Source organism: Protomyctophum bolini (assembly GCF_963924005.1).
Source record: "Protomyctophum bolini genome assembly, chromosome: 17".
In the NCBI taxonomy this organism is placed as follows: Eukaryota; Metazoa; Chordata; class Actinopteri; order Myctophiformes; family Myctophidae; genus Protomyctophum; species Protomyctophum bolini.
This window is the reverse complement of record NC_137878.1, coordinates 16,941,362-16,960,427: the sequence shown is the minus strand read 5'-3', so window position 1 is coordinate 16,960,427 and position 19,066 is coordinate 16,941,362. Positions and strand designations below refer to the sequence as shown.

The window sequence follows — 19,066 nt, the reverse complement described above, 5'->3', positions numbered from 1 at the left end:
CATGATATGTCCACACAACAGACCAAACATTGGTAAACGGTTAAAAGAGCTGTTTATAGGTTTATCCTTAGAAATGATAAATTATTCTATTAAAGGAAGACAAACAACTTTATTAACTATTAAGAAAACATGGATTTGGAAAGGACATTGGGTCAGTGGAGTGACTCTGGAGAGGCTTGACAAGGGCTATCGTGTCTTTCGATGTATGGTATGGACTGCATGGCAGGATAAAGATTGTGAATTAAATAACAGCCATTGTATAGCAACTAATCCTCACAAACTGTCAAGTAACCTACCTGGTAGCGTTCGCTGGTTCCCTGCGCCTTGTCAATGTGTTCTGCCCTCTGGGTCAGTCGGGACGTCAGGTCCCCCCACTGCTGCGAGACGGAGCTCAGCTCAGACCGGACCTCCTCCAAGTCCTTGGGGTCCTGGGCAGCGTCTCCGGCCAACAGGATGCCATCGGCGGCCTGGGTCAGCTGGTCGAACTGCGGCCGCCGGGTCTCGAACTCACGCAGCATGAACTGGAGGGGGAGAAGGAAGAGATGGGCGTGATGAAATGGTCATCTTTGTGATGACATTACGTTCATATGTGGTTTCCTGTGAATTTGTGTGTTATCAGTCACCTTCAAATCATTATAAACATTGAAATAATTGACATCGGGTGAATGTAGTGGAGAATTCAAGCGGAGACGATCTTTCACCTGAAGGTCTGGTATTTTGATGAAAAACAGCAGGTGGTCTGGTCTGGCTTTTTTTTAAAATTCATGATGGATCTCTTTGCGTCTCAGTATATCTCAGTTAAACAGTGGAATCACTGTGTCATTCTTGCACAGGCATGTCATTGTTATTGATTGCCTTGGTTGAGTGTCTGTCTGCTGACATCATAGTGTTGTCTGTCTGTGAACTGTACTGTATGTGCACGTGTGTGTTTGGCCACATTAACTCTGGCATCCATATTTTGGGCATGAAATGTTCACAATATGTAATTTCTCAATTATCATCGTTATAAAATACCTTACACATATATACAGTATATGTCACACACACTCTTTATACAGTATATATATCGTATTGTATATACGTACATATACGTTATAAAAATAGCAGATCTACAAGCTCACAACGCATCCAAAAGTGATGCATTGCTTGTAAGCTTGTATATTGGCTATTCTCGCCATTCGTCAGACAACTAAGTTCAGCATAATACTTTAGGGCTTACAGTAAGAGCTTAATGTCACCTCCCTACCTGAAGTTGTTGTTTCTGTGTGGTAAGCATGTTGTCACCTCCCTACCTATACTTGTTGTTTCTGTGTGGTGAGCATGTTGGGGTCGATACTCAGTGCTCCCTACCTATACTTGTTGTTTCTGTGTGGTGAGCATGTTGGGGTCGATACTCAGTGCTCCCTACCTGTACTTGTTGTTTCTGTGTGGTGAGCATGTTGGGGTCGATACTCAGTGCTCCCTACCTGTACTTGTTGTTTCTGTGTGGTGAGCATGTTGGGGTCGATACTCAGTGCTCCCTACCTGTACTTGTTGTTTCTGTGTGGTGAGCATGTTGGGGTCGATACTCAGTGCTCCCTACCTGTACTTGTTGTTTCTGTGTGGTGAGCATGTTGGGGTCGATACTCAGTGCTCCCTACCTGTACTTGTTGTTTCTGTGTGGTGAGCATGTTGGGGTCGATACTCAGTGCTCCCTACCTATACTTGTTGTTTCTGTGTGGTGAGCATGTTGGGGTCGATACTCAGTGCTCCCTACCTATACTTGTTGTTTCTGTGTGGTGAGCATGTTGGGGTCGATACTCAGTGCTCCCTACCTGTACTTGTTGTTTCTGTGTGGTGAGCATGTTGGGGTCGATACTCAGTGCTCCCTACCTATACTTGTTGTTTCTGTGTGGTGAGCATGTTGGGGTCGATACTCAGTGCTCCCTACCTGTACTTGTTGTTTCTGTGTGGTGAGCATGTTGGGGTCGATACTCAGTGCTCCCTACCTATACTTGTTGTTTCTGTGTGGTGAGCATGTTGGGGTCGATACTCAGTGCTCCCTACCTGTACTTGTTGTTTCTGTGTGGTGAGCATGTTGGGGTCGATACTCAGTGCTCCCTACCTATACTTGTTGTTTCTGTGTGGTGAGCATGTTGGGGTCGATACTCAGTGCTCCCTACCTATACTTGTTGTTTCTGTGTGGTGAGCATGTTGGGGTCGATACTCAGTGCTCCCAACCTATACTTGTTGTTTCTGTGTGGTGAGCATGTTGGGGTCGATACTCAGTGCTCCCTACCTGTACTTGTTGTTTCTGTGTGGTGAGCATGTTGGGGTCGATACTCAGTGGTCCCAACACACTCATCATCAGTTCCTTCTCCCTCAGCCAGGGCCCCAGCTGACTGGCTGCTGAGGAAAAGCTGCCCAGCCTATCAGCACACGTCTCCAGTTCAGTCTGCCTCTGAGCTGCTGTCTGGTTGGTCTGTTGCCAGCGGGAGTCTGGAGCAAACAACCAATAGGAATCAGAGTGGTAAGGCAGCGGTCATGGAACAAAAATGGGCATGAGTCTTAAGTTTTCACAAACTTTAGATTTAACACATAAAGTACAACTGGTCTATAATCCTCTCGGTGCACAAGTTTAACCCATTCAACCGCGAAAGCATCTGTGTCATTGGGGTCGTTGCCACGAAAACGTTTGTGAATTACTGATTTTTTCAACTTAAATTGTATTCATTTTTCATGAACAGAAATGACATACAAGGACATACAGAAAGCAAAAAGACAAACAATCGAACATTACAATATGTGTTGCAAACTCAGTAAATAAAAAATAAAAACAGTAGATAAATGCTTGTAGGAGATCACACACAGACAGGATGATAATAAAATGAAAATATGTGAGCGTACGCGTGCGTACACACACACACACACACACACACACACACACCCTGATAATCATACATACACCCACATACAATAATATTGGACAGTAAAATACTGTATATAAAGAAAATAAACAACATTGGTTACCATCCCATCTATGGGGTCACCTTCTAGAAATATAAGCATATCGTAAACATGAGTACCGTATTTGTGTCAAGGATTGTGTCAAGGATGTTTACATTCAGAGAAAAAATAAAAAACAAAGCAAAAAATAAAAGCCAAACATTCTGGTTCCTAGCTCACCTGTTGTTCAGTATAATCAAACCATTTTTCCCATTTGTTTTCAAAAGACTCTCTCTTCAATCTCAAATTAGCAGACATTCTCTCCATGTCAAATATTTCTGAGACTATCTGGAACCATTCATCTATGGAAGGAGGATCTACCTGTAGCCATTTCCGAGTAATTTTTTCCCTGCAGCCAGAAATATTTTCATCAGATACCTGTCACTTCCCATAATTTCTTCTGGTAAAGAATTACTGATTTAGAAGGCCTTTTTAGAATCTGCCTCAGGTCTTACTCTTAATGGATTAATTTAAGACCCAGTTTTAATCAGCTACATAAAGCCACACATATTCTGAGTCAGACAGTTAGCCATTAGGTTGCTTGTACTATTGAATGAAATACTTTGTCACGCTGTAATACTGTCACAATCATTTAGGTACCAGGGATGGAACATTTTAATTTTAACCATTTGAACCCTAGCGTCCCAAAATAGATTCTAGATCTAGATTCGTTATTTTTGTCGAAGAGATTTGGTGTTATGGGGAAAAAAAGTGTACCTTCATTGACCCCGGTCAATGAAGTATAAAGGGTTTAAGTTAAAATATGCATAGTTGCATACACTTGTGAGAGCCAGTGTGTGGAGTTACCATTATGTGCCCTGCAGGGCATTACCATTACTCACAATATGGCACATTTCTGAGACAAACTTATCAGCCACTATGTTGAGCACCAACCACAGTGACACTTCATTTCTACATGTTCTACATGTTTGAATAGTTGCTACTTAACAGTCCATCCACCACTGTGGATCCACATCCACCTGCTTAAGTGGGGCAGGCAATGAACCTTTATACAGTATATCCAGCTTAGGCAGGCTTAATGCTTTCCTCGGCATCATTAAAGACAAGAACAACATCAAAGACAGAATTATAATTAATCCATTTTAGTATTTCGTCTTCAGTTTCACACAAAGGAACGCTTAAGAAGCAGGGAGTCATTTATTTTTGCCTCGGTCCTCCGCTCACGCTCTGACTCATGCTCTGGGTATCCAGCAGTGTGTCCAAATTAGTTTGAAAAAAGGACTGTAAAACTAGAGGCACTTTGCTATGGTTCCAGCTACCTCACATAAGAGACTGTGGTAAAAATATCAAGCAGAAGTAGAGGAACAAACAGCTTTGACAGGAACACTTCCCACATGCTCTCTCTGGATAATGTTCATCTGCCGCCTTCGCTGTCTCTTACGCAACAGCTACCTTCAGCCAAGCAATCTGATTGGTCAACCAGACACTTGGAGATCGCTGATATGCCCCATACACTGTGGTTAGCTGTGTGTTATCTTGGTAGTGTCCAATGCAACCCTTGTGGGTAACTAGGGGTCTTTCCAGTTGCCTCACATTATTTATGCTTGTGCATGTATTGTACACTAGTTTGAAGTTCACTTTTCAACTGTTTAAGAAATTGTACGTTCCTGCTTTTTTGTTAAATATTGATAAAAATGCAACCTTATATTCAAACATAATAATCGTGAATGTGCTACTCCACCTTTAGATAGAGCAATATATACACACCTGCCTCTTTGTTTTTTCTACAACTCACCTATCTCTTGTAGCTGTTTTCTCCATGTGTCAGCCTCCGGAGAGTCAGGGTTCTCTGCGATGAGCTTCCTTAGTGTTCCCTTCAGTTCCTCCACCTTCCCAGAATGCTCAGCCAGCTCCGTCAGTAGGGCCTGAAGGAGAGAAGGACACAAGAACAAATAAGACAACAAACACATTTCACAGCCACACATCCTGCACATATATGCATTTTAGTAACTGCAGATAACTGGAGATGACATGAGCATGTTTTACGGATCACTTCAATATTTACATGACTAAAGTTGGATTCTTAAATGTACAGTATGTATCAAGAAACTACGTTACCAGAGCCAAATACTGCTAGCTGCCAAATACTGCTACCACAGCCAAATATGGTTGGAAATGTTCTGTTCGTGGGAGGACTTGGACAATAGCACCAAAGTACATTTCACAACTTATGATTTTGGCATCAGACAACCAACTGCACTTTTACAAAAAAAGAACACAACCCAACCGTTTCCCTTGTGAAATAGACTAAATGGTCCAAACCGACAAGAGAGTCTCACCTTGTTCTCCTGTGCCTGGGCGCGTACCACTTCGGGCTTGGAGGGGGAGGCTGTCTGGCCCTGCACCACCAGGCTGTGTTCCCTTTCTCTCAGCCAGCCACGGAGCTCGTCGGTGCCCTGACTGGCCTTCTGTCTCAGCTCCAGGGAGGCGTGCTGGCGGCCCTGTCGCTCCTTCAGCTCCGAGCCCAACGACTCGTAGCGGCCGTTCACCTCCGACACCACTACCTGCAGCTCTGTCAGGTCTGGATGGTAAAGGGACGGATCAAGTTTTAGCTGAACAGAAGCCCATAGGCCAACTTCAAGCACAATCCAGGCGAGCAAGCTTAGTACAATATCAGGGCATTGCAATTGTCAAATTTATAAAAACGACTTGTACTGTAAGGACTGGAGTTGTTACTTATGGAGCTCTGCTATGTTCGGTGTGCAACATCAGTACACAAGTATAAAAGAGTTGTTAGAGAAGAGGACAAATAAACCACACATCATTCAGTTATTTCCGGTGACATTCACAGCACCACAGTAGTTCAGGGACGGTTTTGAAGACAGAAACACAAGCATACAGATCAAAGAGTACATCATCAGAGACAGGAAACGATAACATGGGAGGGGAAGCTTTGCTGTGGAACTTCCGTTTATACATTTCTGAGGACAGATCTCAGATGTGTCTTGGAGGGAGAGGGGGAGAGAGAGAGAAAGAGAGAGAGAGAGATAGAGAAAGAGAGAGAGATATGTTGTGGACTAGTCTAGAGGTAATGGAGTGAGCTCACCTTTACAGGTGTGAATGCCATTGACACTGCTGGGATTGGAGCCATTGATCTGAGGAACACCTGGGAGAGAGAGACACACACACACACTGAGACAGCTGGGTGGTTGAAGACATTGGACCAAAGCCATGGCAGCTGATAGACAGTGCCAGGGGTACAGGATGCAGAGGGCAGACAAGTGCATTTATCTCTGTAGTATTTCCTAAATGCTGAATTTAAATGGATGACACGCAATAAACTATTTACAATAAATATCCTGATAACAAACGCTCGTAAGTCCGCTTACTTGCTTGTTCTGAGATATTTAATTATCTTTAATTATGTATTATTTAACGATGGTGTCCCTACAGACTCACTAGAGTGTCGCAGTCCCGCCCTCTTTCCTTTCAGAACGACGAGCGCACCAGGAAATAATTCCCCATTCATTATCCCCATAGACGTTTCAAAAAGTATTTATTTAAAGCCTCAGACAAAGCCAACAGCAGAGTTGACAAATCATGACAATGAACACATTTTTAGAAAGACACAGAAAGAGGAAAAAAGGGCAGGGTACAACATTTATTTTGTTGTAGAAGGAGGAGAGGACACTGGAGCAGCACGGACATTTAGAGCCTTTTATTAGGTGCTAAGTATACAGAACGACTAACGTTTCCACCTTGCAGTCTTCATCAGAGTCAGAGTCTTCTTTTGTTGTATTTCTTCTTTCTAATTATTTGTTTGGCCAAAAATATGTGTTTGTATACTGTATGTTGGCTTTGTCCGAGTCTTTAAAGGTCTTTAAATAAATACTTTTTATGGGGAAAATGAATGGGGAATTATTTCCTGTGCCCTCGTCATTTTGAAAGGGGGCGGGACTGCGACGCTCTATATCGGGGATGTCAAAATGTTAAAAATAAAATCACACTTGAGTGAAGTGAGGGGCGCTCTTATCATCATACATCACATTCCGTGTTCAGCCAATCAAATCATCACATTCCGTGCTACAAACACACAAAGCTGTGCATAGGAGGGGCCCCTCAAAAATATCAGCTCTACAAGCTCATCACACATTGTGGGTGTTATAAATCAGCTCTTTTGGAATAGCAGAAGTATAGAATAGGGTGCAAGTGGTTAATGATTCGTCTGTCAAATGTATCCTCATTTTCCTCTATGGTTAGTGCATTCAAAACCTAAAATAAACACAGGCATTCCGATTGAGAGTTCCATTCAGCATAACCCTCTGTGCAGCTCCCTTCTCCGAGTGCTCAGTTCTTACCAGTCTTGCTCTTTGGGGTTGTGATGTTGATGATGACGGTCTCCAGTTCTGATCCATTCTTGTTCAGCTCTTGTACCCTGGCTCCCTGAGTCTCCCAGTCACTCAGCAAGTCCTGCATAAACAAATAGATAGCCTAGTCATTGAAAATATGCAGTAAATATCACGGCCACAGGGATCGTGTGCTGTAGCTGTAATGATTAATTGATTCTCAGAGGCCTCTGCTGCTTTTGACAGATATGTACAAATATACTGCATGTTCATAATATGCAATATGACATTTCCAACAGATGTCCTGAGTCTATACAATTTGGCCTTGTGACATGACCCAACACATCTGACTGTCTGAGGCAGTAATGAATGATACATGGGCATCACAGGAATCGATAAGATGTCCTTACATAATCTCTTTGGCAGAAGTAATAAGACACTTGTGTGGTCACATAATGACAACTCACTCCCACCACACACACACACACACACACACACACACACACACACACACACACACACACACCTCTAACTGTTGGACTCGTCTCTGCAGGCCATCCGTGTCGAGGTTGGGCTCTTTGGTGGGCAACTGCTCCTGCACCGTCTGGAGCCACCTGAGGAGGGAGCCAGAGAGCCCACGGAACTGAGCCAGCTGCTGCTCACACGCCTGGATGGCTGCAAACCTGGTGAGGAGGAAGAGGGAGACAAAGAGAGAGAGACACACAGAGAGAGAGAGAGATAGAGAGAGAGAGAGAGAGAGAGAGAGAGTAGGGGGAGATGGTGAGAAGACGGGTGAAGTGAGGGTGAGTGGGGGTCATTACAGAGAGGAGGGTGAGTGGGGGTCATTACAGAGAGGAGGGGGAGATGGAAAACAGATAAAGAATCATGAGTCTCAATTTAGTTCCATAATTATGTATTAAATCAAAGTTTTGCTAAAACCTCAAATGGCCACTCGTGACACTGAACTTTTGAGGCTGCGGACAAAAACAGAACAAAGCCACATTGCTGGTGAGGGCTGTCTCGGAGGCCGTTATCCACACACCATCGTGGCCCCTGGGGTCCAGTTAGCAGAAACACAGCCTTGATCCCTGCTCCTCGTACGTGGTTTGCCCTCGGGTACAGTTGGGAGAGCGCTGACCGCACACAGACAAAACAGCCACTAGAAGCCTGCCTGGCATGGTAACGGTATCATTATCGTGGTGCTATTTTCTCCCGCTGTGTTGGTGGTGTGGGAGTCATTTTATAGGACAGACAATGAGCCTTGTCCACATGGCTTATGTTAGCAGACGCCTTGTGCATGTCGGGTATACAGCAAGCCAAATATGCACACACATATATCGTTGTTGTTGTTGTTGGGAACAAACCTTGTCTTATCTCTTAGTTATTTTCGTAAATAAATGCTTATTTCATACATACAGTATTGCTCAAAAGCAGCAAAAATAGCCGATCTAAAGTACTTTTTTTTTTTTAGGCCTACTACTTTTTGACATTTTCTTTTTATTATTTGCAGAATTGTGAACATTTTCACGTACAATGACATGCTCAAAAGTTTGGACGTATGCAAGGCACACAAAGCTCATAGTAAAAATAGTAGCTAAAGACTCCTGTTGGCAAATACTTCTCTGTATGACCATTGGCATCCTTTGCTCTCATGGGACTGATTTGTCTCACTCAGTGGTTCTTAACTTCAGCATGCAGGGACCCAGATTACCGCTGATTTTCAATTCAACCACATAGTCAGTTGCTTAGACCTGAGGTCATAGCTCAAACTCTGAAAGCACGAAAACCATCAATACTCAGGATGCCTAGAGTGGAATTAGAGGCCAATGGTCAAACAGTTTAAAGCTGGAACTTAAATAGACTGATGGTATCCCCCATAAGCACGCTACATCTGGTACTACATCAAAGAATTGGCTTAGCATCTGATGTTCCATAAACACAAGGAAACGGATCCAACCCACCCCCTCATTAACATTTCATCGCCAGTCTTCATGAGGCCATTCACAATGTGTTTATTTTGACAACAAACATGTACAGTCAATCATGTGAAGTCTTGTGGGGATTTGGTCTTTTCTGCTCGTTAAATTTAACTGATGTGAAATGTGCATTTAAAATGAGGCCCAAGTGTCACATTTTAAAGAGAGGAGTGGGACCAAATTAAGCAGTCCTTTTTTGCTTTATTTGACTCTTACGTCCCCTTGTGTTTTTTTTGGTGAATTGCACTGCACATGAGGTTTTTGTCTTGATCTCATCATTGCCAGTAAATACAAATCCAGTTTGGTGGAGGTTTGCCACATGATGAACCTGCTCTGTACTGAACCATTCCTAACAATGACTCAATTGTCCCCACCCAGCTGGTTTTTCTGTTAAAACAAACAGAAAATGATTGACTCATCTGTAAGGGCTGAACAGTGCTCTACAACTGTAAACATGATTGTCTTATTGTCAACATTACCTTTCATTGACGTTGGTCTCCAGTTGGGTGAACTCATCAGAGACACGTTTGACATTGTCCAACAGCTGTTGAGTGTTGGTGAAAGCTTTTGATTGGCTGAGCTCGGTTCCCAGGACACAGAAAGACTTCAATTGGCCAGCTTCCTGCTCCAAGTCTGACCTCACCTCCTGGGAGGGCGCACACACACACACACACACACACACACACACACACACACACACACACACACATCTCTATTTGTTTATCTCCGTTTAAACCATTTAATTTCACAACCCCATATCTGCTGATGTCATGTATTGGGTGTATATTTCACAGTATATTTAAGGTAAAGTGGTCCTAGAATCAATGTGAAAACGAAGCCTCTCCTGCCATCATCACCTCTTATGGATGATGGTCTGGAGTGTTGACTAAAATGCCCAGAAAATCAAATGCAATTGCTCAGCCTGAGAACTGCAGAAAAATCTAGTGTAAAATAAAACATCTTTAATAACCTAGAATAACATTCACACAACTCACCTCGATGGTCTGTCTGTAGTCATCTATGCTACGGTCAGGCTGTCCCACAGGGCTCAATGCCCTCAGCCTGGTCTGGGCGAAGGCCTGGAGGTCTGTCCCGAGACGCTCGTAGCTCTCCAGCCTGGGAAGCAGAGCCTTCAGCGTGGCCTCCCGCTCCGCCTGACTGGCCTGGCCTGCAGCGTAGCGTCGGTTCAGCTCGGCCAGCGCCCCCTGCATGCCGGAGGCCGTTTTGGGGTCGGAGCTCTGCAGGAGCTTGGAGACGGCGTCCCGCGTGGCCTCCACACTGCCCTGTCTGGACAACAGCTCCTGGCGGAGTTTCTTGAGAAAGAACAGGAGGACGAGGAGGAATATTGTCAGGGCATTATGGATTGGAAACATCTACTCTGACTTTGGTTTGAGATCGATACGCTTTGGATAGGTGCCGTGATATGATAACACCTCATGATGCCATGTCCACATGATAACATGTTTGGCACATCACTGTGAATTAAAGCTTTCGCGAAATGCCTAAAATGTTGAATGTAACTCTTTGAATATGTATATTTTTTTAAACGAACATTTTGTACTCAAATATTTGCGTCTGGGGTCCCTCTAACAAAATATTTTATTTTTGTTTTCACTCTGAAGAAACCCACTACTCTCCCCCTTACTTCTTCTTACCTGATTCTGTGTGAGAGCTTCCTGTAGGGCCTGTACGGTGGGTTGGACAGCTCCCGGGGTCAGTACCAGCTCATCCAGCCAAGCTAACAGACCCTTCAGGTTCTCCTGAACACTGACCGACTGGGCCACGGATGTCTGGAGCTGCTTGGCGCGCTCTGAGATCGACGCCGACAGAGAGCCGAATCTCTTCTCTAGACCGTCTGAATTGGATACAGGGAAAAGTAATGGGAAAAATATATTAAAATATATTTCAGGTTTGTACTTACGACACCAGGGATTTATTTAAAAGACTAATGAGAGAAGTACAATTTGCAAAACAGGCCATAATTAGATTTTTGTCTTTCTCTACTGTCCCAACATGACAACTTTTCTGTTACAGCGGTATATATATATATAAAAATAAATAAAAAGTAACACCACGAATGACATCTCTTATAACAGAGTAATAGGACTAGCTAATGTACCTGCGGTGCAGAGGATGTCAACAGCTTTGAGAGATGGTGACTCCTCTGTGCTGACCAGGTCTCTGCCAGCTCGCTTTACCTTCTCCAACTGCACTGAACGCTCAGCCAGCTCATCCTGTAACAGCTGAGGACACCACAAACACAACAGAAGTCCTTAACAAGAATGTTGTGTAAGAAGTGGAATCCATTATTGATGAACCACTGTCTTGCTCCACAGACTGTACTGTTCGATCAACTCACTGCTAAATTGGGATGTCTCTCTTGTGCATGCATGTGCCTGTGAGTGCACACCATCTACAGCAGGGGTGCCCACACTTTTTTGACTTGAGGTCTACTTTTAAAATTGCCAGCTCAAGGTGATCTACCAACCAAAACAATATTACCCCATTGCTTATATTTATTATATTTATTTACCACCTTTATTTTGTTAAAGTTACTCTTTGTAATAACGTCAATCAATTTCAATTTGTAATAACATATTGCTCATAAAATGTTACAAATATTAAAAGTATCACACATAAAAAGCACAATCACATGAAGGAATAATGCACTCAACTCAACCAGAGCAGAACTCCTACCACAGGACTGGCAATCAATTAATAGGCCTACAGTTGCAACCACTATATTAATGGAAAGTATTTCATACAATTTAAATAAAAAAAATCTGAACTATCCCTTTAATCAGATGACTGCTTGCAGCCTTGTACTGAATGGAGTCCGTCAGCGCTGCGTAATCCGGACAGTCACTGCTGACAGCTAGTCTTAAACAGGCCTCCAAATGATCGTCCGTCAACGTGGAACGATATTTGGACAAAATTAATACTTAATTAATGTGGGAAAACGCTGATTCACATAAATATGTGGAGCCAAATAATGCTGTGAGCGAGGCTGCACAAGTCCTGATGTTTGGATACTTTTCCTTCACGAGTAAGTTACAAAACTCTCCATCGCGGGCGCGCAACTTTAACTGTATGGCTGACTCAGCCTGCAGTGCCATGATCTCATTATCCAACGCAGAAGAGTTCATGTTAAAAAGTGTTGCTATTTTCGAGGCAATGGAATCAACATCAGCTTCTGAATGGGAAGCACATGAATGTAGCGATGGACTCGAGTAAGGCAAACGCAGTTGGACTTGGAATGTGACATCGTGAAAAAATAATCTTCTTCCCACTCTGCATGGAAGTGATATGTTTTTAGGCTTCTTTGCCGCGCGCATCTTGCTATATGAACAATGATGGATAGATATCCTTTTAATTTGTTTGTTTAACAACAGAACAGACCCGACGTTCACCACACTTGAAAACAAGGCACTGCATTGTGGGGGGTTTTAAAGCCGCCGCCGCGCCGCCGCCTGCCCGAGGCGTGGATTGTTTTTTTTTATTTTTTATGTCAGGGCCAAGCGGTCTACCTGTGCAGCGCTTGCGATCGACTGGTCGACCGCGATCGACGTAATGGGCACCCCTGATCTACAGTAACTCATTTCTCCATATTTGTATTATGAAGTGTGTAAAGACATGTTTATCTTTCCTGCAATATACTTATCATAATGTGAACACAAAAATCATGTGCAGCACATGTCTGTGTCTGTGCATTCATTTCACAGCACGGTGCGTCTCTCTTGCTCACCTGTACTTGTCGTAGTGTATTCTGCAGGGTCTGAGGGTCTGAGTCTCCGCTGGGCCTGGCGATGCCGTCGTTCTGTTCCTGGGTGCTGAGCCAGCTGTGGAGGGACACAGCATCGTCCTGGTACTGCTGGAACCTCTCCAACAGGCTGGACAGACGCCCGCCCAGCTCCGACGACTACGTAGGGAGGGAGGGAGACAAATCTGAGTCAACCCGATACATTTACTTTGAACTGAGGCTGTTATCCAGGATGTCTTATGACAAATTCAGCCATACAATGTTTCTGTAGCCATTTGAGTGCCTGCCTTAAAAGTGACAGTGTTACTGGAAACCTCATATCATATATGGCACATTAGCAATATTCACTAAATCCCAGTATTGCAAAGAGAGAAAGGATATTTATTTTTGCCTATGTATCATCGTATCTGTGCATGTGACCGTTTCATTCTAACCTAACTGAAAGGAGTACTTGAATGTCATTTGTAATTCAAAATGGTGATGCGATATCAACTAAAATACAGCTCAAATCAGCTATAATCCCAAACTTTATGCTGAAATGCTATTACCTAATTACCCGGTGTCATCTTTTAAATCTCTTCTGAAAACCCACCTCTATGTTAAAGCCTTTTCTTAACAGTTTTTATGGCCCGGAACTTTTCAAAATAAAGGCGGGTAAAAGCAGTTGAGGGATATTTTACTCTGAAAATCCCCGCCTTCCATTTCCCCTCAAAACCGGGAGGTGGAATAAGTCTGATCTCTCTTTAGAAGCGTTAATATTCCAAACGAGATGCATGCTGAAGTCAGAAATTAGGACAGAACATCAGTGTTCTGATGCGATGTAGAATCAGAGATTTGTCGGCCGTAAACAAGGAAGTGAATGGCAGCGTGCCTAGCAACGGTCTCTGTCAAAAAAATAATAATCTGCATTTTTGTATTGTTTTGTACGTTACTATTTTATATTTTTGTGCCTGCTATTTTATTCATTGATCTTTTGTTGTATTCTTTTACCCTGCGCTGTAAAGCACTAGACAAGTGCTCTATAAAAGTGCGGGGGCCTTGAGCACCACTGATATAATGGCATCATACATACGGTAATTATTTTCCGAAAACCTTATAAGATAAAACCTTTACCTTGGTGTGCAGGGACGTGTAGCGGTGGTTGGCATCGTGCAACTTGTCCGTCACCAGTTGTTTGGTGCCGTCCAGCGATGGGTCAGAACCTCCGGCCTCCCGCTCCAGAGCACCCTGGACAGAGTCCAGAACCTTCTGACCGGAAATGGAGACAAAGCGCAGGTCCGCCTTGTGGCAGATCACGTCTTCAGCAAGCTACAGGACAGAGGGATAATATGGTTTCAATGCCAGTCAAATGGTAGATATTGTACTAATGTCATTTTATGTGTACACATGTATGTGTATAACCATGGGAATTGCTTAAAGGGGTTAAATTGATTTAGAATGTAATATAAACAAATAAAATAAAAATAAAGTAAATTAATAATTAAAATAACTAGAGCGGTGCCCGTGGGGCCTGTACAACAGTGCCACTGGCCTACTTGGAACGATGCAAGTTGGAAATGCATGCCCCACCCAGATATTATGCGTTGGAGCCTCTACAGCGGTTTCCGTTGGGCACTGGCCTACTTGGAACGATGCAAGTTGGAAATGCATGCCCCACCCAGACATTATGTCTGTGTCCCTTTTATGCCCATATGGAGTTCTTTGTCAGGCATGCCCAAATATGGAGTCTATGCAGAGTGCAGACGTCAGAATGATGTCAGAAAAAGGCCAGCTCCATATATGGCAGGGGCCCTGTCCAGAGCCCGGGCAGAGGCCTTTTTGGGGCGGTTCTGGCACTGCACCCCCTGTGGTGGTGTGGAACGCCTGTGTCGAATTTGAAGTCGTTGGGGAAAACGGTTCTTGAGTGACGTGGATACACACAGACAGTGTTGGTGCATTTATAGATAGAGGATATTACAAATATATACATTTAATCAGTTATAGAAAATAATCGATAGTTGCAGCCCTATTATGGGTGTTAACGACTACTGTATAATGCGAGAGTGAAAAGGAAAATGCCAATAAACCTTTTTATGCTCCTCTAGCCGTCCTTTCAGTCCTTGTGCGTCGGTTTCTCCTTCCCCCAGGGAACGGATCTCCTGCTCACACTGTTCTAGCCAGGTGCAAAGGTTTCCGTGCTCCTGGAAGAACTTGGCCAGCTCATCCCTCACAGCCTCGGACTTCCTCAGACGGTCCTAGCAGTAGAAGAAAAGTAGGGACACTGGTCAGTGCAACTTAGGTCTGATAAAATTGACTGAATGATAGGTTTCATTTGTTAATAGGTGAACATTATGCAAAATATGTCCTGTTAAATGCCTATAAATCAACAAGTTGACAGAACCTGGCAGCTATGGAGCTTCTCCTGGTGCTGAGCCTGGAGCTGGTCCAGGGCAGCACGGAGCCTCTGCTTCTCCTGGGGAGGGACGGCCGAGTCGGGCTGATCCAGCAGGGAGCGGGTGGACTGGGCCACCTGCAGTAACTGGGCCTGCTGGGACTGGAGCTGCTGCAACTCCGCCTGACACACAAGAGCCAAATATCAGAGGTCAGGGGGAGAGGAAGAGGCATGAGCCAGTTCTTTGCTCACTTACAACGGTAAAATAAATTTAACTCAAATAGTGTATGAATGTAACCAAATAGACCCGTAAGAGTCCAAGACAAACTTCTGAACTGCATTTACTGGGGGGGGGGGGGGAATAATCGCCATTCTGAAGGGGTCAGAAACAAGGAAAGCTGATAGAATGATGGATAAGCATAAGGCTGATGGTTAAAATCATGTGTGAACCCGAAGAATAACTTGGTATTTATTACCCCTTCGCCAATACATTTTGAAACTAAAAATATATAAAGAAAGCAAAAAGATTCAAGTAACAACATTCCACAATAATGACAACTGCAAGTTTCTTACCTGCAGCATATCTGTGTGTGACTGTAGACTGCCCTCTGGCCGCGTGGAGGACAATGGCGCATCAGTAACAGTGAGGTTTGGCCTGGTTCCTGTTCCCCCAGGTTGGCTGAGGGAGGACAGATCCTCCATCAAAGTGTTTATCTGGCCCTGTGTCTCCTGCAGCTGCTCTTCTGCCTTCGCCTGGAGAGGGGATGAGAGGGAACGCGAGGTGAGGTGAGGTGAAGAGGAGAGGAGAGGAGAGGAGAGTGTCAAGCCATTGCTTTTCTGTGTACACAAAGTTTATGTACTTTGTCCTAATCTGTTCTTAACATGTGCAACTGCTCTACACCCGTACCCTCTGTGTATTTTGCTGTATGGTGGTGCTGATAGCAGTGTCAACCTCCGACAGGGAGGTGTTAGCTGTGTTTGTCAGGGCACCGTACTGCTCCTTCATCCGGCTTAGCGCTCCTTGGAGGTTGTTCCTCTCCTCTGGGCTCAGGCTGTCCTTGTGCTCAGCCAGGAAGTCCTCCACAGAGCGGATGGTCTCGGCCACACCCTCGCCTCTGCTCTGGAGGTCCCTCTGCACCTCCTTGTAGAGAGGAGAGAGACAAACATGATGGGTAGGATAAAGATGCAAAATAGAGGTAAACGAATGAAATAAAGAGTGGGGAAGTTTAAATGTTAAAAAAGTGAGAGGGTAGGTGAGGCACATTCAAAGTAAAAGGATCCATACAGGACAAGTGGATGAATTGAAACTATCCACTGCATAGAGTATTACTAAAGATGAACAATGTTTTGGGGAATTACATTTTATTTTTATTGTATAATTATTTTTATAATCCAACATAATTTATGGATTGGATTATGGTGGATATATAAAAATACAGAAGAGCAATAATTTACGTTGTGTTTTTTTGTGTGTCTGTATTCATCTGTGTATATTATAATCATTGCTCCCCTTTACATCGTTATGAAAGGGAAGGAGTACATTATGCAAGCTCCATACTGTACCTTCAGCTGTTTCTGCTTCTGTTGCAAGGTGCTCACGTCTCCCGTCTCTGTTCCGGCCTTCTGATTGGCCAAGAGGCTGGCGGCTCCGGCCAACCACATCGTGAGGCCTTCCAGTTTCTGAGAGCATTCTACCTTTTGTTGCTTGACCACCTGAGACAGAAAAGGATGGGGGGGGGAGAGAGAGAGAGAGAGAGAGAGAGAGAGAGAGAGAGAGAGAGAGAGAGAAAACAAGAAAAAGAAAACCAGATACAGGGAGGAAGAAAGTGTGAGCCAATATTGACATGCTTATCAACCTCTACAGATCTATCAACATTCAATACCATGTGTTCTTTTATGGTCTCCTTGATTGATGTTACGTGTGGTGAAACCCCAAACAAGCAGTTCTTGGTTTGTATAATTCAGTGCACACTTTCTTAAACCTTTTTTCTAATGGTTGTGCACACTTTGAGCAGATTGTGTCCAGAGATCGCACACCCACGCACGCTCAAATACATGCACGCACACAGGCATACAGCACAGAAACAAATATCTTAACAATACGACACATCGAACAAATGTCGTTCATTTCAATTGCCATTTCTCTCCTTCACTCCCATTTTCTGGAAAGCATAGGAGAAAAATAAAAGCATTCTAGTGAGAGAGAGAGAGAGAGGCTTCTCTGCTTATACAATCACTAGCCGTTTTCCATCGAGGTGAAAGCATTTCCTTCAGTGGCAATCTGAAAGAGCAAGGCAGACAGTTTAATAACACACAGGTTATATAGCGATACGTGCAGAGTGGCAAACATTGGTTCATTGGCATAGTAGTAGCAGCAATGGTGATGATAATATTAACATTATGGGGCCTGGGTCCGTCATGAGTCAATTCACATGTAACTTAAAATCACAGGCTGATTGATCATTTATTTGGATATTAAAGCCCTTTATGGTAAAACTTCATTTCTGGGTAAATAATTGATAACATTTGAATGAGCTCCCAACCAAATGTTTGTAGCAAGAATAGCAGTGATCTACTGTGAATTAGTGAAAATGGATTGGTGACATCATTGTTTGGATTATATAATGATGAGATAATAAAGCATTCAAACTGTGAGGTTAGTGTTTGCATCACATGTTCAATCCCTTTGCCCTTCTACAGTATATGCATTCTATGTGAGTTAGATGTGATTTTAATATTATGCTAGTAATACTTCAAAGCACACCAAATGAGCTCTTCAATGGCCAATAAAGAAACCATGTGTGTTACATGCTGGTTATGTTGACAATACTGATGGTCAGTGCTATATTCACAGCATGCCATTCAAAATCTGACTGGCTTTGATCGTTCAATTTTAACCATGTTTGTCCAAACCTCTCTCTCCCTCGCATTCTGCCTCTGTTTTTCCTGCTGCTTCTCTGTCTCTTGTTTCAGCTTATCCCTACGCTGAAGCTCTTCCTCCCTCTCCAGCTGGGCGGAGAGGGCCTCGGCGCGGGCCTGGGCTTGGCCAGAGGCCCTGTGGAAGGCCCTCTGGAGCTGTTGGAGCTGCCCCAGGAGGTGCCTGCTCTGCTCAGGCACAAGGTCCTGGGCCCGCTCCGAGATGAAGACCTGGATGTCGTACACTGCATTGTTGACCTCATTGGAGCGAGCTGCCAGAGATGACTGGAACTCCTTTGTGGGGAATAACAAGCAGGTGCAACAATGAGACAAGGAAGGAATTTGTGTTTGTTGTTTAGTCATTTCGGTGATTGTTTGATCTAGAGTGCAATGAGTTTGTCCCATGACGTTACAGTAAGTGCTCATCTTACCTTGCAGAGCTGGAGTTGTTGTGTAAGATGATCCAGACTATGGTCTTTCTCTATCACCCCTCCATCCATCTGTGCCTCTGTCTCTCTCAGCCAGGACAGCAGGTTCTCCACTCGTCCTCCCAGGGACTTCTGCTCAGTTGTTACTGCCTCCTGACAGAGAGAGAAAATAAAATGTGTCTAATAACAACCCACTGCCCTGTATTAAAGAGGACACATTTGTACCATTAATTATATGCTACAGAGGTGACTACTAGGATATTGTTCCCTACAGAGGTCATGAGTGGAGAAATCCTGCTCCACGTTCAAGAAGCTGTATTCAC

General features: G+C 43.9%; 1 protein-coding gene across 13 annotated transcripts in view; it reads right to left on the bottom strand.

Moving 5' to 3' along the window:
• macf1a (microtubule actin crosslinking factor 1a) overlaps positions 1-19,066 on the bottom strand; it is a 292,770-nt gene that overhangs the window by 85,902 nt on the left and 187,802 nt on the right. For 12 of the 13 annotated variants that reach the window (XM_080786736.1, XM_080786746.1, XM_080786742.1 and 9 more), the window contains 20 exons: positions 18,747-18,896; positions 18,313-18,609; positions 16,963-17,112; positions 16,307-16,540; positions 15,973-16,152; positions 15,409-15,582; positions 15,095-15,262; positions 14,142-14,336; positions 13,014-13,187; positions 11,388-11,511; positions 10,924-11,123; positions 10,264-10,581; positions 9,748-9,914; positions 7,819-7,975; positions 7,305-7,416; positions 6,053-6,112; positions 5,286-5,527; positions 4,742-4,871; positions 2,279-2,478; positions 297-521 (listed from right to left, as the gene is read on the bottom strand). In XM_080786736.1, the coding sequence (XP_080642862.1) occupies positions 297-521; positions 2,279-2,478; positions 4,742-4,871; positions 5,286-5,527; positions 6,053-6,112; positions 7,305-7,416; positions 7,819-7,975; positions 9,748-9,914; positions 10,264-10,581; positions 10,924-11,123; positions 11,388-11,511; positions 13,014-13,187; positions 14,142-14,336; positions 15,095-15,262; positions 15,409-15,582; positions 15,973-16,152; positions 16,307-16,540; positions 16,963-17,112; positions 18,313-18,609; positions 18,747-18,896 (3,657 nt within the window). The remainder of the gene's footprint in view (positions 1-296; positions 522-2,278; positions 2,479-4,741; positions 4,872-5,285; positions 5,528-6,052; positions 6,113-7,304; positions 7,417-7,818; positions 7,976-9,747; positions 9,915-10,263; positions 10,582-10,923; positions 11,124-11,387; positions 11,512-13,013; positions 13,188-14,141; positions 14,337-15,094; positions 15,263-15,408; positions 15,583-15,972; positions 16,153-16,306; positions 16,541-16,962; positions 17,113-18,312; positions 18,610-18,746; positions 18,897-19,066) is intronic. The other variant, XM_080786739.1, reaches the window with a different exon arrangement.